Source organism: Megalobrama amblycephala, linkage group LG2, assembly GCF_018812025.1.
Source record: "Megalobrama amblycephala isolate DHTTF-2021 linkage group LG2, ASM1881202v1, whole genome shotgun sequence".
Lineage (NCBI taxonomy): Eukaryota > Metazoa > Chordata > Actinopteri > Cypriniformes > Xenocyprididae > Megalobrama > Megalobrama amblycephala.
The window spans coordinates 60964453-60988418 of NC_063045.1; the positions used below are offsets into that span (position 1 = coordinate 60964453).

Sequence of the window (23966 nt, forward strand, 5' to 3'; positions counted from 1 at the left end):
TGATGCTGCTTTACCAAATATGGGAATCAGCTTTACCGGGGTTGCCAAAGTGCAGTATGGGAGATGTAGTTTAACTGAAAAATTATGCACACTTAATGAAATCGCTAAAACACAGAGATGGTGACAAATAATTTATTTTGTTTCACTATAAAAACAATTCGATTTCTTTCACAAAATTGGAAATTGATTTTAAAAAGACAAAAACAAGGAAAAACAAAAATCCTGTGACATTGTTCTGGTCTTCCATTTCCTCACATCAGAATATAAAAGCATAACAGGTAATTCCTACAAATCATTTTTTTTTTTTTAAAAGATCACATTAAGAAAACATCAATATTAAATAAAGAATAAATAGATCACATCATAAACACAGTAACTTCAGATGATGTCACTTCTGCGGCACAGGTTCGAGCACAAGCAGGTCGATCAGTCAGGTGTTCCTCAAGGGTCAAAGGGCCTCGGGCTCATTCAGTTACAACTAAAACACAACCTTCAAAAACCCCTTTTAGCAACAAACGTCAATCACCTTTGCTCTCATAACCTCTGCATATTTGGCCAGCAGTTCAATCATATTCCAAAGCTGATAATTTCAATATTTACAGTTAAATTGGAAGACATTATAACAAATACTGTACTTCCCACCCCATACTCATTTCAAAGCCTTAAGTGAAGACAAAAATGAGGACAGATTCTCTAGTAAAACACCAGTGTGCAAATTCTGAAGTCTTAAATCCAGTGATAAGGTGGCGGTATTCCACAATTAGTTTTAACATAAAACAGGGGAGTGGAACTTGAACACATGAAATAAAAAGGAATATTCCCACTTAACAGGTTAGAGCTTCACTTTTTAGGTTGGCCAAGGGAAAGATCACTCGGATTTCTTGAGAAGGTAGTTTCCGTTCTCAAGCACTTTGGGAAGCCTCTTGCCCTTGGTGTAGGCGTGGTAGTAGAAATGGAGGAACAGGAGCAGGAAGATCAGCCCATACAGTCCGATTATGTAGAGGAAGACGGGGAACTGGTAAGGACAGTCCTTCATGAAGAAGAACTGGCCGATGTGAGCCGTGACCATCACAAACTGAACCTGACACAAACAGAATGGTCAAGTTAAAACCAGCTCAGAGTTCCCACGTCAAAAGCCTGGATTTGGACAACAAGAAGATAGATAAGCTTGTGAAAGGTTAACTTACCAGCTGAATGGTGGTCATATACTTTTTCCACCACAGGTACTTCTGGTAGGCGGGTCCCATGGCAGAAAGAGCGTAGTAGGAGTACATAATGACATGGACGATGCAGTTCAGCAGGGCGTGGAAAGTTCCCAGACCACCTAAGAAAGCCAAATATACCATTAGCACTTAATAGCATTCGTTAAAGGAATATTTAACCCGAAAAGGACTTCATAGAATAAAATTAAAGTACGGAGCCCTGCACATGATAAAAAAAATAAAATAAAAAAATGAATATGCACGATTCACAAAATTTGTTTCCTTGATTTGCCAATTCGTGCACATGATTTACTAATTCGTTTCCTCGATTTGCCAATTTGTTTGCTCAATTTGCTAAAATTGCATGCACAATTTACCATTTCATTCCCTCAATTTGCCAATTCGTGTGCACGATTTACGAAATTCATTCCCTCGATTTGCCAATTCGTGTGCACGATTTACGAAATTCATTCCCTCGATTTGCCAATTCGTGTGCACGATTTACGAAATTCATTCCCTCGATTTGCCAATTCGTGTGCACGATTTACGAAATTCATTCCCTTAATTTGCCAATTCATGTGCATGATTTACCAATTCCCTCAATTTGCCAATTCGTGTGCACGATTTATGAAATTTGTTCCCTCGATTTGCCAATTTGTGCACTTTATTTAATAATTCGTTCCCTCGATTTGCCAAGTTGTGCGCATGATTTACTAATTCATTACCTTGATTTGCCAATTCGTGCACAATTTACGAATTCTTTTACTCGATTTGCTAGTGCACTGGCACCATTTACCATTTCGTTCCCTCGATTTGCTAAATCATGCGCACTACTATTTCGTTCTGTCGATTTGCTAATTCGTGCGCACTATTTACCATTTCGTTCCCTCGATTTGCTAAATCATGCGCACTACTATTTCGTTCCCTCGATTTGCTAATTCGTGTGCACCATTTACCATTTTGTTCCCTCGATTTGCTAAATCATGCACACTACTATTTCATTCCCTCGATTTGCTAAATCATGCGCACTACTATTTCGTTCCGTCGATTTGCTAATTCGTGCGCACTATTTACCATTTCGTTCCCTCGATTTGCTAAATCATGCACACTACTATTTCATTCCCTCGATTTGCTAAATCATGCGCACTACTATTTCGTTCCCTCGATTTGCTAATTCGTGTGCACCATTTACCATTTCGTTCCCTCGATTTGCTAAATCATGCACACTACTATTTCGTTCCCTCGATTTGCTAAATCATGCGCACTACTATTTCGTTCCCTCGATTTGCTAATTCGTGTGCACCATTTACCATTTTGTTCCCTCGATTTGCTAAATCATGCACACTACTATTTCATTCCCTCGATTTGCTAAATCATGCGCACTACTATTTCGTTCCGTCGATTTGCCAATTCGTGTGCACGATTTACGAAATTCATTCCCTCGATTTGCCAATTCGTGTGCACGATTTACGAAATTCATTCCCTCGATTTGCTAATTCATGTGCATGATTTACCAATTCCCTCAATTTGCCAATTCGTGTGCACGATTTATGAAATTTGTTCCCTCGATTTGCCAATTTGTGCACTTTATTTAATAATTCATTCCCTCGATTTGCCAAGTTGTGCGCATGATTTACTAATTCATTACCTTGATTTGCCAATTCGTGCACAATTTACGAATTCTTTTACTCGATTTGCTAGTGCACTGGCACTATTTACCATTTCGTTCCCTCGATTTGCTAAATCACGCGCACTACTATTTCGTTCCGTCGATTTGCTAATTCGTGCGCACTATTTACCATTTCGTTCCCTCGATTTGCTAAATCATACGCACTACTATTTCGTTCCGTCGATTTGCTAATTCGTGTGCACTATTTACCATTTTGTTCCCTCGATTTGCTAAATCATGCACACTACTATTTCGTTCCCTCGATTTGCTAAATCATGCGCACTACCATTTCGTTCCCTCGATTTGCTAAATCATGCGCACTACTATTTCGTTCCCTCGATTTGCTAATTCGTGCGCACTATTTACCATTTTGTTCCCTCGATTTGCTAAATCATGCACACTACCATTTCGTTCCCTCGATTTGCTAAGTCATGCGCACTACTATTTCGTTCCGTCGATTTGCTAATTCGTGCACACTATTTACCATTTCGTTCCCTCGATTTGCTAAATCATGCGCACTACCATTTCGTTCCCTCGATTTGCTAAATCATGCGCACTACTATTTCGTTCCGTCGATTTGCTAATTCGTGCGCACTATTTACCATTTTGTTCCCTCGATTTGCTAAATCATGCGCACTACTATTTCGTTCCGTCGATTTGCTAATTCGTGCGCACTATTTACCATTTTGTTCCCTCGATTTGCTAAATCATGCGCACTACCATTTTGTTCCCTCGATTTGCTAAATCATGTGCACTACTATTTTGTTCTGTCGATTTGCTAATTCGTGCGCACTATTTACCATTTTGTTCCCTCGATTTGCTAAATCATGCGCACTACTATTTCGTTCCCTCAATTTGCGAATTCGTGCGCACCATTTACCATTTTGTTCCTTCAATTTGCGAAATCATGCGCACTACTATTTCGTTCCCTCGATTTGCTGATTTGTGTGCACCATTTCATGCCTTTATGTCGTTCCACACCCGTAAGACTTTCGTTCATCTTCGAAACACAAATGAAGATATTGTTAATGAAATCTGAGAGCTTTCTGTCCCTCCTTTGATAGAAAGGACTCAGATTTCAATAAAAAGATCTCCATTTGTGTTCCGAAGATGAACGAAAGTCTTACGAAGGTTTGAAGTGACATGAGGGCGAGTAAATGACAATTTTCACTTTTGGATGTACGGTCCCTTTAAGTGTCAGTCGTATAATACTTTACCTGGGGCGAATCGGACCCCAAACCACCATGTGAAGGGCATGATGGAGTGATGGTAGACGTGAAGGAAAGTAACTTGGCTGTTCTTTTTCCTCAAGACAAAGAAAATCTACAGAGACAAAAAGGAACGAGAGGTTTAGCGTCGGTAGGCCATTGTAAAATTGGTTTTTAAATGCAAAATAGACCCACTTACAGTGTCAAGCATCTCAATGAACTTGGAGAAGTAGTACAGCCAGCAGGTCCATGCCATCTAAAAAGGAAACAAGATAGTAAAGGAAATGCCAAATCGTCGCACGCGTCATCTGACGGTAACAAATGCACAATGGAAAGAATGTGCTCCATTCACATACCCTGAGAGCCTGAGGAGAACTGGAATAATCAACGAGGTCACACCCATAGGTGTAGCCGTTCGCCCAACCAGACATGAGAAACTGCGAGAAGGTGAGAGAGGATAATAAACACACAGATACAAGGGAGGTGCATGATGCAACAGAGACAGAGTTCACAAAGGACAAACCTCATAAATCATGTAGAGGGAAAACGCCACAATGCTGAAGTTATAGATGATCATGGGACGCTTGAGGTCAAAGGGCTTGCGGTTTTCCATTAGCCGAGGTCCCAGCGATGTCACAAAGTAGACGTAGGAAGCGATGATGATCGTTTGAGGGAACGGGGAGGCCATAAGCAGCCAGTTCCCAGTCCGTGGATCTAGAAGTGATGCAAAAGACGTCTTATTTTCAAGCCAGAACATTACAGTCATGCTGATGACGAGGATGAGGATGCAAACTCACCTGCTTCCTTAATCCACTGATCATACAGAAGAACGGCTCTTGAGGTCAGTGTGTTGAAAGACATGTCTAAGGAGTCTTTAGGCTTCTCTTCTAGAGGAAAAGAAGGAGATTAAATCATCAGCAAGACTTTTAAATAAATAAACTTGTTAATGTTTGCCTGAAGAAGGAAATTGAGCAACATGATGATGCCACTCCCAAAGAGACAAAACCCAAACAACTGGAAAGACATGAAACCTCAGAAGATTCCAGATTATTCCAATTATTTTAGTATTTCAACTAGGTATTTAGCTTGAAAAACATCCAAACTTTATAGAAGGGCGATACGTGTTTTCAAACCACTATGTTTACTTCAAAAGTAAACGTTTAGTCTAGGAAATCTCATATATAAGAATCCTACGACAAAACTCAAACCTTAAAACCCGACGTTGTGCTCCTTTCCAAGCTCTCCCTCCTTCTCTCTGCTCCCGGTGTCAATTGCAAAACTCCAAATACACCTGCAGTTCTTATACAACCTGTGATCCTGGCTCCGCCCACAATTATTCATATATGGAGATTCCGTCCCATGAAACTTCCGGAATTTAGGTCGAAACTTTGAGGCATCCGCTCATTGGCGTTTCCATGGTTGCTCGAATGAAAATATGAGCGGAACGCTGTACGAATGTCAACAGCAGGTGTGTTTCATTATTTTGCCCCCGGAAAAAAAGCTTGGAATTGGTGCAAATATTCGAAAAAAGGTCAATATATGAAAAAAAAATGTATTTTTTTTTACCTCAAAATTAACAGAAAACGCAGCTAGTAAGTCACACTTATAACATTCTCTAGGTTGGTTTTTCCTTGAAGCTTAATTTCTGTCTAGACACATACCTTAAAGTCCACAAATAAGCTACAGTAGCTACTGTTGTGTTATTGTCCAGCGAAAAAGACAGATTCTTTTGTGACAACATGCCCCAGTTATAAAAATGTGATAGCCTACTAGAATTCGTTTAAAGGGGTAGTTCACCTAAAAATGAAAATTCTGTTATCATTTACTCAAACTTAAGTTGTTCCAAACCTGTATTAATTTCTTTCTTGTGCTGAACACAAAAGAAGATATTTTGAAGAATGTCAGTAACCAAACAGTTTTTGGTCCCCACTGACTTGCATAATATTTTATTTGGTTTGGACTTGACAGAATTTTCATTTTTGGGTGAACTATCCCTTTAAAAGACAGAAGTATATTCTACTAATAATGTGATGATTACAAAACATTGCAGTAATAGGAATTAAGGGATGTAGGAGGAATAATTAATGTATTTTTACTTTTGATTTTAAAGTGAAATGTTTGTGTGTGATTCACCCTATACAGTCCTGTTGACTTCAATCACCCTGGTTTCAGTTTCAGGGCTGGGTCGCCCCATCACTGAAGACAATTAGCCTGAATGAGCAGAGGGGTTCTGTTGCTTTTGGAGTCATTACTGCACAATAGAAGAGCCATACATTGTTTGGGTGTGAATAATAAAACTAAGCTACGGGTGGAAAAAGATAACCAGATGAAAAAACACAGGCCCATTGGTCCCAGGATTTATATGGCTTATTTCATACATTGTCTGTATTTTTATTTGTGCATTACGTAAACATGTCCATTGCACTTATCCTTTAAATTGAGTTGCAGATATTGCATGTTATGTTTGCAGAGTAATTAAAGTGCATTAACTCATTTGAAACATTTGAAATGCTTTTAATGAGCCTTCGGGTGATTGCTATTTGATTTTGGATCTCTAGACTTCTAGAATGCACATAAAGATTATTTTGAATATTGAGCAACACATCAGGTAACCCTGAACATACCTGAGCTGTGACAAACATTTCAGACCAGACGGATCTGTTTTTTTTTCTTCTTCAGACAGGCATTGTGATAAACCACTGATGTCACAGCAAAAGGCTCACCTTCTTAAAGGGATAGTTCACCCTAAAATGAAAATTATGTAATAAATTAATCATCCTGCTGTTGTTCTATTGCCGTACGCCCTTCATTCTTTAAAGGACCACAAAAGGAGAATTTTTAAATAATGTCTTGCTCACACTCTCCCATATAATGGCATTGAATAGCAACCAGCTTTTTTAAAAAAGATGCAAAAGTAGGGATGCACGATATATCGGCCACTATATCGGTATCGGCTGATATATGTTCATTTTTAATGTCATCGTTATCGGCCCGATAAGAAAATTTGGCCAATATATTAAAGCCGATAAATAATGGATTTTTTCTTTCAGCTGAGACACTTCAGATGCTCACCATGATGGTTTTGAATTGCTTAAAATATAATTGAAATCACTTTGAAAAGCAAAATACAGTGCAACATGTACAGCGCAAGTCTGTCATATCGGCTCCATAATATTATAATAAGAACATTATAATTGTGTGATTGGGACATGGCTTTTAATGGTGAGACTTTTGTTTTTGTAATCACACTCTGAAAAATGATATAAAAATTTGGATTTAGATTTATCAGTTAATATATCGGTTATCGGTTTTCAAATATAAAGAATTATCGGTTATCGGTATCAGCCAAAATGTTCATATCAGTGCATCACTACGCAAAAGTTACAACGAACACAACGGATATATTCACCTCAGAGAAGAAGTTACATGGATTGTATTTTGTGTTGTGTTTTTTGTAAATCTTGATTTCTTTCAACTTGTGTGTTTTTCTGGGTGAGTCAGAGTGAACTGCGGCGCTAATAGAGTTTCGTGAACACGCTCGTCGCGCACAGATAACCAACGGCCAAGGTCAGGATTTTCATTAAATAATACATTAAATTTCATCGTATACCGCAAGAACACTTGGAATTCTTGGAACACTTAGAATTCATTCTGTGATACTTTTGCACCTTTTTTTCATTTGTGTCATTTGTCATTTCAATGTCATTTTTTTAATTCTCCTTTTGTGGTCCATAAAAGAAAGATGGGCATACAGCATTAGAACAACACCAGGGTGAGTAAATGATGACTCAATTTTCATTTTAGGGTGAACTGTCTCTTTAAATATGTTATCTGTGTTCTTCTATAAACTATAAATTGCATAAACATTGTAGCTAAGAGAGCAAACAGAGAGAAAGGAACCTCAGAAAAAAACGGTTCAATGGTTCTATATAGAACTCTAGAACACTTTATGCCAAAAAGGTTCTAAAGACCGTATGTAGCCCCGCCCCTTTTCTGCGCTCGTTGTGTTCTGTCTTCCGGTAAGATCTTATGGATTTATGAATAAACCGCTCGTTTTGGAATCTTCCTGGTCTGACATTTGTTATGACATTCGCTTCAAATATTACAATAACTTTCGTTATCCATCAGCTAATTACTCTTCGACAGCAGTGCCATAGAAATATACAGCTAACGCAAAAACGGATGTTCTAACACAAAATTTAAAGATGGCTCTGTGTTTTTTATGGCGCATAAGGAGAAATATCTTAAATTATTGCATAATATTTTCGTTAACCGGGTTGTTTTAATTTTTTCTAGTGATCAAGTTTGACAAGCTGCTTAATTCATAAATTTTAATTACAATTTAAAATTTAACTAAAAAATCCATAAAGTGTCCCCCTAAAAGGTTCTATATGAAGCTATATAGAGAGTACAATGTGACATCAAGAACATTAATCTCTAAAAAATTTTGCTCAATGTAAGAACCCAATGAACCAGAACAGTTGCTGATTCTTTCCTCACGTCAAGGTTGTTCTCTTCAGAAAATGACAGCGACACAAAAAATGTTGTGATAGTGTGGATGAATTCCATTGTAAAGGACTCATCTGAATGAAGTTATTACAGAAACTTGAGTGTTCCTGTTCTTGTTACTCAGTGAAACCGACTAGTCGAGCTCTGTCAGGATGGAGCCAGACTCATCACTACATTGTCTTAGGGGCTGTTTACACTAAAAACAGAAAACTTTTTATACGTTTTGGCTGTTCATTTACACAACAACTGCGTTCTGGGGGGCTGAAAACGCAAAGTGCAAGTTTTTGAAAACAATTACTTATTGTTATTGTCCGTTACCGTTATTGTCTCGGTGTAAACTACAAAAAAATGGTGGCGTTATGTGTATCTCATGTTCAGTCTACAGGAACGTAGTTTTTATTTACAAAGTGACTTCGCCAACTACTGACATGAATAATACAGCGTTTCTAGTCGTGTTCGCGGATCCATGTGAACGTGGATCGTTTTGATAACGTTAGTTGCAGGGTTGCCAGGTTTTCACAACAAAACCCGCCCAATTGCTTCTCAAAACTAGCCCAAAACTAGCCCAATCGCGTTTCAGGGTAAAAATCGTGTTCCAGGGGTAAAATCCGCGTTTTGGGCGGGGTTTCCTGGTAAAAATCGCATCCCAGGGGCTAAATATCATGTTATTTGGGGTCGCTTCAACCTGAGGATATTAAAAATAACTCGCGGCAACAGTAGCCCAATTCCGCGGGAAAACCGCGGACTTGTGTCTGTTCGCGAAAAACGAAGAAAAAAACTTCTTCGTGTAAACGTGCCCTTATTGTACTAGGGATCTGTGGAGACAATGTATAATATTGGCGATAAAATATTTTCTTTAATTAATAAAGTCTCTAGTCTTATTAGTGGTGGTTCCAGGTTCAGTAACGGTTGAAAGTGAAAAGGAGCTCATGAACTGTATAATAATGGACTAATTCCAATGGGTTTCAATGCAGATGGAGTTTACTGTTATATTTTATATATACAGTACAGTCCAAAAGTTTGGAACCACTAAGATTTTTAATGTTTTTAAAAGAAGTTTCGTCTGCTCACCAAAGCTACATTTATTTAATTAAAAATACAGTAAAAAACAGTAACATTGTGAAATATTATTACAATTTAAAATAACTGTGTACTATTTAAATATATTTGACAAAGTAATTTATTCCTGTGATGCAAAGCTGAATTTTCAGCATCATTACTCCAGTCTTCAGTGTCACATGATCCTTCAGAAATCATTCTGATATGCTGATTTGCTGCTCAATAAACATTTATGATCATTTTCAATGTTGAAAACAGTTGTGTACTTTTTTTTTTTTCAGGATTCCTTGATGAATAGAAAGTTCAAAAGAACAGCATTTATCTGAAATACAAAGCTTCTGTAGCATTATACACTACCGTTCAAAAGTTTGGGGTCAGTAAGAATTTTTATTTTTATTTTTTTGAAAAGAAATTAAAGAAATGAATACTTTTATTCAGGAAGGATGCATTAAATCAATCAAAAGTGGCAGTAAAGACATTTATAATGTTACAAAAGATTAGATTTCAGATAAACACTGTTCTTTTGAACTTTCTATTCATCAAATAATCCTGAAAAAAAATATTGTACACAAATATTTTGTACAATTGTACACATTAAATGTTTCTTGAGCAGCAGATCAGCATATTAGAATGATTTCTGAAGGATCATGTGACACTGAAGACTGGAGTAACGATGCTGAAAATTCAGCTTTGATCACAGGAATAAATTACTTTGTAGAAAACAGTTATTTTACATTGTAATAATATTTCACAATATTACTATTTTTACTGTATTTTTAATTAAATAAATGCAGCCTTGGTGAGCAGACGAAACTTCTTTTAAAAACATTAAAAATCTTAGTGGTTCCAAACTTTTGGACTGTACTGTATACGTTACATAAGCACATGTTGCTGTGTACTTGACAGCTTTCGGTTGTCGTTAAAATACTTTACAGAAACCCTTGCACAAAAATGCATTAAGAGTGTAGTTAGTACAAACATTTAAAATAAACAAAGGTGGTTGTGACATCACAAAAATGTGAATTATGCTACTCATCAGGTTCAGCTGGAAAAGTTAAAGAGCACTTGTCTGTTTTTGAATATGATACACATTTTGTTAAACACCATAATATAGTATATTAAATAATGAGATTATAAACCCTTTAGCATTCAGTATGTTTGGATGCTGTTGTTGTTATGAGTCATCAGTGCGATTTGGACTTACACATTTTTAGATTTTTTACCAAAATGTATTACTTTTCTGAACACCCAACAACATTAATGCCATATTTAACTTCCAGAAAAACATATTTTCCCATCTCAGGCATCAAATCCCTATTATTATTGGTCATTATTTTAAGTTATGGACACTATGGGAGCTCTCTGAATATTATTATAAAATGTATTTGTGATAAAATCAACATTTTCCTATTAATCAGATGTATCTCACACTAATTCAGTAATTGCAAATTTAAACGTTACATAAAATCTCACACTTTTGCTACTAAAGCCTGGAATGGGCACTTTTTGTGACAGCAACCTCATCATTTATGATCAATTTGAACTAAAATCAGTATTCTTATGATTGCTCTGAACATTTCAGACATAATTCAACTAACTTTAAATTACTTTTTCATAAACTTAACAAATAATAATAATAATAATAATAATAATAATAATAATAATAATAATGTAGTTGTGATTTTTTTGCCCAAATTGGCCACTGCTCTAAATCTAAATAGAGAGCACATGGCATGCATGATATTAAGAAATCATGAATAATGTTGAAATAACAAAGACAATTTTCACAAGTAATAGTTTTCTATCTTTAATTGATGTAACGGGGTTGAGTCGTTAAGCTTGACCAACACAATTTCACAACATAATTTAGTTATAATTATTAAAGAAGGTGGTAACTTGCTCACAATGTTGTTCAGAAGACTTCTATGATGTCACTTCCTATTAATGATGTCACATAAGTATCCGTTCATTATGGTTTGTGTTTTGTTTACTGAGGTACAGAACTAAATGATGTTATTTTCAATGAATAATCATGAATTTACTTTAAAAAAAACATTACCAGCAAAAAAGCACAGATGGATATTTATGGGAATGGCAAAATGAATGAACTTTTTTCTCATTTTGTTATTTATATGCCAAGTACACTTTCATAGAAGGCCTTGAGGGACATGACAAAATAGGTGGTGTCAACTGAAAAAAAACAAAATAATTTCTAATATGAAGATAAAATGTATGTCATGTTTTTAAACATTATTAAAGGAGACATTTCAATTAATGCAAAAATCTTTTAAAAATATATTTTGGTGACCCAATAGATAAAATACACTGAAAAAGGTCAGAGGGACTCAAATCGTACCGGTTTCGTGGAATGACTCAGTTACTGTATCGATCTTTGTCTGTACTCATATCAGTTACATAACTGAGGTTGAAATTCACAGTTGAAATTCCAAATTCATGAAATTTATGTAATTCACAATGGTAGTCTAAAAGTATTTTGTGTAGAACTCCAAATAGAACTGGTGTTCTTGACTTAAAGCATTTTATCAGGATAACTTAGCATCTTAATGGACAAATAATGCCTCAATTGCAATTAAGTTCAATGTCAGAGGTAGGGCAGATTCTGTGTCTTTGCACTATAGTTTATGATAAACATCTAACACTTTTGGCAGAGACCTCAGGTGCTTGAGGTATTCGGCCTGAGGGCGGCGCTCTAATGTTGATTGACAGGCATGCTTTGAATGCCATCTTAATGTAGTATTTATTGCATCCGAATGTTGTTTTAGAATGTTAGAAGGAATTCTGGTGAGGAAAACAAAGTCATTTCTATTCTCAGAACAACAAACACAACAGAACTAGCTTATATAAAGGCTGTTCACATGAGAACGTTTAAACTTTGATTAATTTAATACGAAGAACAGACATGCCAACTAACTAATACACGCATACCTGAAGAGGACTGATATCGTTTTGATTTTGAACTCTGGAGTGAGTTTACACAAGATAACGAGAAAATGAGCGCGCTGCAGTTCCATTTTTCACCACATATTTACATTGGAAGATTGCGGGGCGCTGTAGAGCAATTCCTCTGAATGAATCAACCGTTTATATTGGTTTTGTTTTGGCAGCGATAAACTTCTTAAAATTATAGAACTAATGAATTTCTTAGAGTTATATTCTGTGTATATTATGCTGTGTGTATTGTGCTATATTGTATATGACTCCATGTATAGTTTTGTGCAATATTTTATAATATTTTGTATTGCATAATAAAGTTGTGAGGTCCCATATTTCTGTAGAAAGTGCAAATTTTGCCACGGTAATCTGTTCTGAGTGGTTGCCAAGGCGTTGCTATGTGGTTGCTAAGGTGTTCTGAGTGAATTTAAATGTTTACTTTGAAAGCCTGTTCACATCAAGGACGATAAAAGTTATACAATCGTTCTAAATATGAAAGAATAGCAGAGTACATATTACAACTGTAACGATAACGATATAGAGAAACGATATCGTTGGAATCGCTTTCAAAACGATATTTCTTTCCAGCTGATGAACGATAAAAACATTGACAGCCAATCAGAGTCCACCCTGCTTTAAAGCGCTCGAGCATTTAAAGGGATAGTTCACCCAAAAATCAAAATTCTGTCATTTACCCAGCCTCAAGTTGTTCCAAACCTGTATGAATTATTTTATTTTATTATTATTATTATTTATTTATTTTTTTTTTTTTTTGAAGAATGTCGGTAACCAGTTGATGGGCCTCATTGACTTCCATAGTATTGAAAAAAATACTATGTAAGTAAATGGGGTCCCATCCAGTGTATTATATAACAGAATTTTCATTTTTGGGTGAAGTATCCCTTTAAACTTTGCATAATATTATTCAAATTAACTTTTTATTCATAATAATTAATATTGTTGCTTGACTTGTCTCATTATGTCCACTAGAGGGCGCCAAATACTAGATTTTCTTGATCTCCACATCATACAGAGAACTCTCTTTATTCCATGATGTTACAGGCACTTACTGATAGTCTAGGAATATGAATTCAAGCCAATTCTCTTATTTATTATTTAATAAAGCCAGGACTCTGTGTGACCTCTAATAAAGACTGGAGCTCATTGCATGTTTTAGCCTATAGCCTCAGATATCTGATTCAGATAAGACCTGAAAAGTGAAAAATCACATTTCCACACTTACTGATCTGTTTACGTGTGTTTTAAGAGAAATCCCACTAACAGCGTCTTATTCAATACGGCGATCAATGACACCACCTAGTGGTGATACTGTGTAGCTGCACACTAGAAATTTTAGTTATCCAGTCATTTGCATATTATGTACATACTATACACTGCATGACAAGTAGTATGATAATCTAGTGATCCACAGGTAGGTTTGTCGCAGTGAGTTTAATCAAGGGATGTTGTGCTGCTCCAGACCTCTGTGTAGGACGGTCAAGGACAATGTCTCGGGCTGAATGGATTTCCTCTCTGTGATAAAGGGTTGAATCTGCTTTGGCTGTGATGGAGGTCAAGAGGTCGCAGCGCAGCAGGTGACGGCAGCCGTAAAGGAACGACCTCATCGACAGGTTCGGACAACAAATCCCACACACTTCCATTGTGATGAATCGCACTGAGCAGAGATGACGTGACTGAAGTGTCGGACAGTGTGAGGGATATTGAATCTGGCTTTATCCAGTGTTTAGGTTTCTGTGCTGGACGTTTATGCAAATGAGTGCATATTTAATTAGGTAATGCATAATTTGCATATTTTAACATAACATTTCAGAAAACGTGTAATACACAACAATTGTCTTAATGTTTGTAACAATTGTCTATCAGAGTGAGAAGAGCAGGAATCTCAAATATAAGAGAGATTTCCTTTATTAAACATATTTTGGTCACGACATAATTTCCTTTAGTGTTACATAATAGTTTTGTTCACTCATTATAATTATTATTATTATAAAATGTGGAAAAGTGTCTAAAACGTCTCTGCCAGTAAGAGTGTTGAAATGCCTCTTGACCACTAGGGGCGCCGTTTATCCACATAAAAATTGAGAAGAAAGAAACGTTTGCAGATTCCAGCAAAAGTAAACATTTTTATATATTATTAAAAATCACATTTATTCTAAATGGGGGTCCTATTCTGCTTTTTTTACATATTTAACTTGCTCTTTGAGCATGCAAAATGTAATTAATATCAGTGTCACTGTTTCTGAAAAGCCTCCATTTTGAGTTTTCTTCCGGGAACGAACACGTCACAATGTTCCTCATTTAAATAATTCATATGCATAATAAAGGGGCGGGGCCTGGTTGAGTTAGTTAGTAGTGTGTTGAAACTGGTGGTTATGGTAAGGGGCGGGGCATTTCTCAAAACACCAATCACAACACACTGCTCCAGCCGACCAATCAGAGCACAGTGTGCTTTTCAGAAGGAGGGGCTTCATAGAGACAGGAAGTAAACAGAGCGTTACTGACAGACTGGGAAGAGAGGAGCTGCAACAATGGAGAATATGAGGAAAATAATCAACATTCAAGCATGAAAACCTGTTCTAGAAGAGCACAAAAACAACATCAAGACTTTGTAAAAGATGTCTAAATCTTGTGTTACTGTGGCTCATGCTAATATTTTTAATATGTTGTTGTCATGTTTCATAGTACACTTTAGACACCCTAGCCATGTCAGGCATCAGGGAAAAGGACCACCGCTTTGTTTTTAACACAACAACAGATGGCTCAGTGTCAATGCTTTCTCCCAGCCCCAAACCTGAAGGAAATATCGCAGAGAAATGCGCTCCAGATTGCCGGTTTGTCGGTCGCCAGTCGTCCCCTGGGTAAAATTGGGGAAATTCAGCATTTGTTTTCAAGCCAAAAGTGCTCCGATTGTAAGAAACCCAGACAGACAATGAACACAAAATCAATAGTTTGTTTACTGCTTTGTTTAATTCCAGTATCTTCATGAGCGGAGGATATTCTTCCTGATTTTCCTCAAATAATTATATCACAACATTTCACCACAGTTTTTAGATGAAAAATATTATTCTGAGGTCATTTATTTGTAGTTATTGCTTGTTTGTGACTAGAATTGAAATGCTAAAACTCGCCTACAGCGTGACTTTGGAGACTAGGACACGTTTTCTGATGTCTGACTGAAATCAGACAGTTAAAGCACCATATTATCACTTACAAAGTTTCTTGTCCCATATGAGATGTTGTTCTATCAGCGCAGGTTTATTGAAAAGCTCCTCGGAGGTTACAGTATTTCCCTCATGGATTGTACAGAGATGATTCGTCTGTGTTAAACATTAATTGAATTTTGATTTTAGGCAATTATTCTTAATTTTTGTGGGTATTTGCATTAATCTAAAATATTAATGGGTTCATTTGGCTGAGTGTTTGGCCGCAGAGGACCCTTCCTAACTCTGAACAATCTTCAGCCGTTTCTCCACTAATCTTAGAAAAAGAGAGGCAAAAAGAGCACAGATTTTGTAAAAGAAATTATTGGAATCGACTAGGATCATCTTACAAAAAATACCAGTGGTAAACAAAAATCATGTTTATAATGTACCAAGTTCAATTTATCACCAGGTTTTTGGCTTTAAAAGAAATGTAGGATTTTGTTTAAGGCACTTTTGAGCAGAAATGTATATTGCATTATACTTTTTTTTTTTTTAGATGCCTTTAAATGGCATTTTTAAACAATATGATTTTTTTTTGCAACTTTACGCTATGGTTCTTTAGAGTGCCATTTTTTGTAAATAAATTAACTTTTATTAGGCAAGGATGCATAAAATTGAACAAAAGTGACATTTATAATGTTAAAAAATATATATTTTTGAAGAAAGAAAAAAAAAAATGTGTGTGTGTGTATATATATATATATATATATATATATATATATATATATATATATATATATATATATATATATATTTAGTTGGCATATATATTTATATTTAACTTTATTTTCATCAAAGAATCCTGAAAAGTGTATCATGGTTTCCACAAAAATATTGAAACTTTTTTCAACGTTGATAATAATTAGAAATGTGACACTGAAGACTGGCGTAATGATGCAAAAAATTCAGGTTTAATCACAGTAATAAATTACATTTCACAATATATTCAAAGAGAAAGCAGTTATTTTAAATTGTAATAATATTTCACTATTTTTACTGTATTTTTGATCAAATAAATTCAGCCTTGGTGAGCAGAATAGACTCATTTCAAAAACATTAAAAAATCTAAACAACCCAAATAATTCGAATGATAGTGTATATGAATAATGCAATTAAATGGTACTATTTATTCGTTCTTTTTACAGTTAAGGGAATTTTCCATAACAACATCCTTTGTTTACAAAAATCCCTTTCAATTTGAAAGTCTCTTGCGACTCACTGACTCATTCACTCCTAAAGTTTGCTAATGTTAATGCAACTTTCACTCAATCCATATTACGCACCCTTACTCAATACCAAACACAGCATATTATTTGTATAAAATAATATTTATTGAATAACAATATTTAAATTAACAACAATAGCCATTATAAATGACAATAGGAAATAAACACAATTCAGTCAAACGTACAAAAGCAGTGCTCTACAGGATGTAAGTTAAATATAGCCTTAATATTAAATTATTAAATTTAACATAGCCCAATTCGATTTGCTCAGGAACAAGTAATAGATTAATAAGACCAAAGATTGCCTGTTTTATGTACCCAAAATGAATTATATCTCACGTTTGGGCCAGCAGCAAATCCCGAAGCACTGGCCGAGATGAAGCTGTTCTCTGCGGGTACTCGAGCACTGAACGGCCGCATAGAGCGCGCATCTTTGAAAACGTCTAAACAAATTGTAAAATAGGTGCTATGATTCAATATGAGTCACATATTTCCGGTCTAAACAACTACAAAAACTCTTAAAACTACATTTTTGTGGTACAACAAGTGTAGTATTTGCAAAAATGGATTTGCTCGGCCACCATGAAAGTCGCTTCAAGCGGCGTGATGCAAATAATGAGTGCTGTTCAGATTCGAAAACCAGAAAGAACTGTTGTGTGTGTGTATATATATATATATATATATATATATATATATATATATATATATATATATATATATATATATAGGGCTGTCAAATCGATTAATCGCATCTAACATAAATGTTTGTGTTTATATATATATATATATGTCACATTTGTTGTTGAAAGGCATGACTAGCAGCACAGTAACCAGTTCCTGACAGACAGAACGTGGTTATAAGCCTCACCGTACTGTCTGCATGTATCTCAATATTTCCATGATATGAAATTCAAATTTTCAGGCAGGTGGGAGGGCAGGGGGAAGATGGAGAGAGAGGTTTCCAGACATTTCTCTCCTCGCCGCGCGGACTGTCAGACGTCACGCGGCAGATTGTTTTGACACCCCGTTAAGAAATTCAGGAGGAAGATGGACGGCTCATGAAATTTGCAGGCCCTGATTGAATTTATGATATTTTCATAAAGGCCATCAAGTGTGGACGCCTGCAGGGAAGAAAACCTGACAGACAGACGCAGAGAAAAAACGATGTGCGGGCTCAGGACCCTTTCCTAGACTATCACACAGCACATATTACTGACCACAGGAGGCCGCGGCTCCTCGCGCTGATGTATGAGCTCCTCAACACAGAGCTCACGTTTAGATTCGCTTTAGAAGATCAGCAGCTTGGTGTCGTATCTTCACTGGTGCTGTAAAACAGAGAAATTTGATTATTCAAGGTTAAACAAAGACATTTAAAGATCATTTTAAAGACGACATGAATCACAACACACTTTATTATTATTATTATGCTGGCTTGAGAAGATCAACAAACTGAAAAGCTATTTAAACGTAAGACTCTAACTCCTAGGGCTTTCACGCTACAACGACCAAACTCGGGTTAGACCTTCAGACTGTTCTGACTTATATCTTTTCTAATTTTGACTTTGGAAATTCCTGTATCTGACTTACAAACAATCCCAAATTCCCATAGGCTTTCATTGAGGGGCACAACAATCTAAAACATGCTAGCAACATGCTAAAACATGTTAGCAATGTGTTAATTCATGTTAGAAACATGCTATCAATATGCTAAATCATGCTAACAAAATGTTAAATGTGATAGCAATGTGATAAAACATGCTAGCAAACATGCTAATTCATGCTAGCAATATGCTAAAACATTTTAGCAATGTGTTAATTCATGTTAAAAACATGTTAGCAATTTGTTAATTCATGTCAGCAAAAAGCTAAAACATGTTAGCAATGTGCTAAGTCATGTTAGAAACATGCTTGCTATTTGCTAATTCATGTTAGTAACTAGCTAAAACATGGTATGTGCTAATAGATGTTAGAAACGTGCTAGCAACATGTTAAATCATCCTAAATGTTAAAAAAATTATAGCACTGTGATAAATCATGTTAGCAACATTCTGAAACATTCTAGCAATGTGCAAATTCATGCTAGAAACATGTTAGCAAATTTGCTAATTCATTCTAACAAAATGGTAAAACATGTTTTACATTTGTTAATTCATGCTAGCAAAGTTAATTCATGCTAGCCACGTTAAAACATGTTAGCAATGTGGTAATTCATGTTAGGAACATGCTGAAACATTCTAGCAATGTGTTAATTAATGTTAAAACATGTTAGCAAATTTGCTACTTCATGTTAGCAAAATGCTAAAACATGTTAGCAATGTGCTAATTCATGTTAGAAACATGCTTGCTATTTGTTAATTCATGTTAGTAACTAGTTAAATCATGGTATGTATTAATTGGTGTTAGAAAACCTGCTAGCAATGTGTTAAATCTTGTTTGCAATGTGCTAATTGATGCTAGAAACATGCTAGCAATGTGTTAATTCAATGATAACTATTATATCAATGCTAAAAACATGTTAGCGATGTGCTAATCCATGTTAGAAACATGCTAGTAACATTAAATCATGTTAACAAAATGCTAAAACATGTTAGCAATGTGATAAATCATGTTAGCAAGATGTTAAAACATTCTATCAATGGACTAATTCGTGTTAAAAACATGTTAGCAATGTGCTAATCCATTCTTTAAACATGCTAGCAATTTGTTGAGTTGTTAATAACAAGCTAAAACATTGGTATGTGCTAACTAATGCTAGAAACTTGCTATCAATGTGTGCTAAATCATGCTAGCAATATGCTAATTGATGCTAGAAACTTGCTACCAATCTCTGTTTTATGATATACTGTATTGCCTTCAAAACCTGCAAACTTTAAGCATTAAAACTTTAAACTACTTCAAACTGAAAACCTTCAAACTTTCTGATCAGGCTTTCTCAAGCCAACATCAAAGTTTGTCTTAATGAACTTTTTTATCTAGTTATTATTATTATATCATCATTCTCTGCCTCTTTTTTTGCTGAAGTAATCAAGCCTGTGTGGGCCCCAATCTCAGCAAGAGCGTCTATTGACGTCATTTCAAAGATGGCAGAAGTTTAAAAAAAAATGTAAAACAGATATCTTATTGTTGGCTGCTTTTAAAGTGTATGTGAACATTTTGCAATCAAGACTTGTTTTCACAGTAGTTGGCATAGGAACACGAAATGCTCTTGTTGAGTCATGGCGCCCCCTTGTGGTGTACATATGACAATGACGTGTATTAAAGTCAGAAATGTGAAATTTTAATTTGGCTATTCCCACCAATGCGACAGTTAACAGCACTAATATCACAGTCCAACACGAAATACAAGTAAAGATAAACCATGCATCTAAAACAGCACATCTTGTGCAAGATTTTATGAATCAAAAGAACGACCTTGTGCTGTACTATACGCAGAGATAAATATCTGATATCTTCAAAGATCTGAGCCTTTAGTTCATTTTAAATGAATTTGTCAGAGTTGCACCGCCCCAAACAGCCTTTCCTTCATTATTCAAGCAACTGAAAAATTAATATAGTGCTTTCTGGGTGCAAATGCCTCAGTTTGCACTGCAAAATTGGGAAGAAGGATATTAAATATTTATACATTCACAATCCTTTCAATTATTATCTGACACTTTGATAATAAAGTAAAATCCTAAATGAGAATATCTTGAATGCAGAATGCAGAGCTGAATTACCTCCTAACACAATATATGCACTTCAATTATTAAAACTAGATGGAGATCTCGATGCATTATACATTTATATTTCTAAAAACACTTGAGCAGTTTTCTGTTGTTTGCCTAATTGAGATTTCTGAAAATTGATCATTGTTTAACAATAAAAAGCATTGCATAAAAATAAAGCATTTTTTATCAGTTTAAATAGGGAACAATATGAGGCTTGTGTGAAATTGTGTAATGGAGGCAAGCTATTAAGAGATGTTTGGCCTCCTATGCTGGAGACGCCGATTTGAATTCTGCTTGGAGCGGGTCGAGTAGGACCTGTTAAATTTGGTGCCGTGACCCGGGTGGAAGTGAGGTTTAGGGGGGTGAGTGTAACAAAGGCAAGCTAGTAAGAGATGTGTGGCCTCCCATGTTGGAGATGCCAATTTGAATCACGCTCAAAGGGGGTCGAGCAGGACCGGTTACATTTGGTGCCGTGACCCTGGCGGGAATGAGGTTTAGGGGTATGAGTGTAACAGAGGCAAGCTAGTAAGAGATGTGCAGCCTTCCATGCAGGAGACACTGATTCAAATCCCACTCACCTCTTATACCGGAGACACCAGTTTGAATCCTGCTCAGAGCGGGTAGAGTAGGACCAGTTATATTTGGTGCCGTGACCCGGATGGCAGTGAGGTTTAAAGGGGTGAGTGTAATGGACGCATGCTTGTAAGAGATGTGCATGTACACCTTACTCCCTTGGCGTCAAGAGGCACGCTAGGTGCTGCGGTCTTTAGCATCCTTGTTAGCGCCCACCTTCCATGCAGGAGACGTCAGTTCGAATTCCGCTCAGAGTGTTTAGGGGGGTGAGTGTAACGAAGGCAAGCTAGTAAGAGATGTGCAGCCTTCCATGCAGGAGACGCTGATTCAAATCCCACACACCTCTTATGCCAGAGACGCCCGTTTGAATCATGCTCAGAGCGGGTAGAGTAGGACAGGTTATATTTGGTGCCGTGACCCGGATGGAAGTGAGGTTTAGGGGGGTGAGTGTAACAAAGGCAAGCTAGTAAGAGATGTGTGGCCTCCCATGCTGGAGATGCTTATTTGAATCACGCTCAAGGGGGTCGAGCAGGACCGGTTACATTTGGTGCCGTGACCCTGGCGGGAATGAGGTTTAGGGGTATGAGTGTAACAGAGGCAAGCTAGTAAGAGATGTGCAGCCTTCCATGCAGGAGACACTGATTCAAATCCCACTCACCTCTTATACCGGAGACACCAGTTTGAATCCTGCTCAGAGCGGGTAGAGTAGGACCAGTTATATTTGGTGCCGTGACCCGGATGGCAGTGAGGTTTAAAGGGGTGAGTGTAATGGACGCATGCTTGTAAGAGATGTGCATGTACACCTTACTCCCTTGGCGTCAAGAGGCACGCTAGGTGCTGCGGTCTTTAGCATCCTTGTTAGCGCCCACCTTCCATGCAGGAGACGTCAGTTCGAATTCCGCTCAGAGTGTTTAGGGGGGTGAGTGTAACGAAGGCAAGCTAGTAAGAGATGTGCAGCCTTCCATGCAGGAGACGCTGATTCAAATCCCACACACCTCTTATGCCAGAGACGCCCGTTTGAATCATGCTCAGAGCAGGTAGAGTAGGACAGGTTATATTTGGTGCCGTGACCCGGATGGAAGTGAGGTTTAGGGGGGTGAGTGTAACAAAGGCAAGCTAGTAAGAGATGTGTGGCCTCCCATGCTGGAGATGCTTATTTGAATCACGCTCAAAGGGGGTCGAGCAGGACCGGTTACATTTGGTGCCGTGACCCTGGCGGGAATGAGGTTTAGGGGTATGAGTGTAACAGAGGCAAGCTAGTAAGAGATGTGCAGCCTTCCATGCAGGAGACACTGATTCAAATCCCACTCACCTCTTATACCGGAGACACCAGTTTGAATCCTGCTCAGAGCGGGTAGAGTAGGACCAGTTATATTTGGTGCCGTGACCCGGATGGCAGTGAGGTTTAAAGGGGTGAGTGTAATGGACGCATGCTTGTAAGAGATGTGCATGTACACCTTACTCCCTTGGCCTCAAGAGGCACGCTAGGTTCTGCGGTCTTTAGCATCCTTGTTAGCGCCCACCTTCCATGCAGGAGACGTCAGTTCGAATTCCGCTCAGAGTGGGTTGAATAGGACCGGTTAAATTTGGTGCCATGACCCGTGTGGAAGTGAGGTTTAGGGGGGTGAGTGTAACGGAGGCAAGCAAGTAAGAGATGTGTGGCATCCTATGCCAGGGACACCGCTTCGAATCCCGCTCGAAGCGGGTCGAGCAGGACCGGTTACATTTGGTGCCGTGACCCGTATGGAAGTGAGGTTTAGTGAGGTGAATGTAACGGAAGCAATCTAGTAAGAGATGTGCGTGTAAACCTCACCCCCCTGGCCTCAAGCTAGAGCTAGAGGCTGTGGTCTTTAGCGTTCTTTTTAGCGTGCCAGCCTCTTATGCCGGAGACGGCCAGTTTGAATCCTGCTCAGAGTGGGTCGAGTAGGACCGGTTACATTTGGTGCCGTGACCCGGATGGCATTGAGGTTTAAGGGGGTGAGTGTAATGGACACAAACAAGTAAGAGATGTGCATGTAAACCTCACTCCCCTGGCCTCAAGAGGCACGCTAGAGGCTGCAATCTTTAGCGTTCTTGTTAACACACCTGCCTCCCATCTGGGAGACGCCGGTTCAAATCCAGCTCAGAGTGGGTCAAGTAGGGCCGGTTACAATAGCTTTCAGGCTAATGCTTCCTCAGTTGAAAAAACAGCTCTGAATCTTTAATAATTGTTGTATGTAGTTGAATATTATCCAGATCCCCTTTAGATTGGTTCCCATCAGCGTTTCACAGATACTTAAAATATGTTTCAGTATCAGATAATCCATAATTCATACTCTCTTGGAGCAGGCTGCTGCTGAATGAAAACTGTACAATAAAACTAAGGGATATAATTTTCATAGTTACACTGCATTGGGAGTTTGGTTGATTTATTAACACAGTTTGTTCAGCCTATAAACTTTATGTTTTAAAACCCATCCATGCTAGAAAAAAAAAAGACTTGTCATGCAGTTACTATGGTGTTCTGGGTGGTTGCTATGTGGTTGCAGTGTATACTAATATGTTTTAAAAAAGAAATAGCTATATTAATATTTCACTCACTGACTTTGAATCATTATAATTTAAAAAAGAATAGCAAGCATCAAAAGTGCCATCACA

At 37.2% G+C, this 23966-nt stretch overlaps 1 protein-coding gene and 1 long non-coding RNA gene across 2 annotated transcripts; one reads left to right on the top strand and one right to left on the bottom strand.

Moving 5' to 3' along the window:
* Positions 1-118: 118 nt before the first annotated feature.
* Positions 119-5399, bottom strand: elovl7b (ELOVL fatty acid elongase 7b). The gene is made up of 8 exons (XM_048181336.1): positions 5288-5399; positions 4877-4966; positions 4603-4793; positions 4436-4516; positions 4279-4335; positions 4089-4194; positions 1188-1324; positions 119-1081 (listed from the first exon to the last, which is right to left on the bottom strand). Exons 2-8 carry the CDS (start codon positions 4938-4940, stop codon positions 869-871), a joined length of 849 nt encoding a protein of 282 aa, XP_048037293.1. The 5' UTR covers positions 4941-4966; positions 5288-5399; the 3' UTR covers positions 119-868.
* On the top strand, positions 4968-6573 carry LOC125262533. Its single transcript, XR_007183586.1, has 2 exons — positions 4968-5610; positions 6252-6573. It is a non-coding gene; the product is annotated as an uncharacterized LOC125262533 (long non-coding RNA).
* The last annotated feature ends 17393 nt before the right edge of the window (positions 6574-23966 follow it).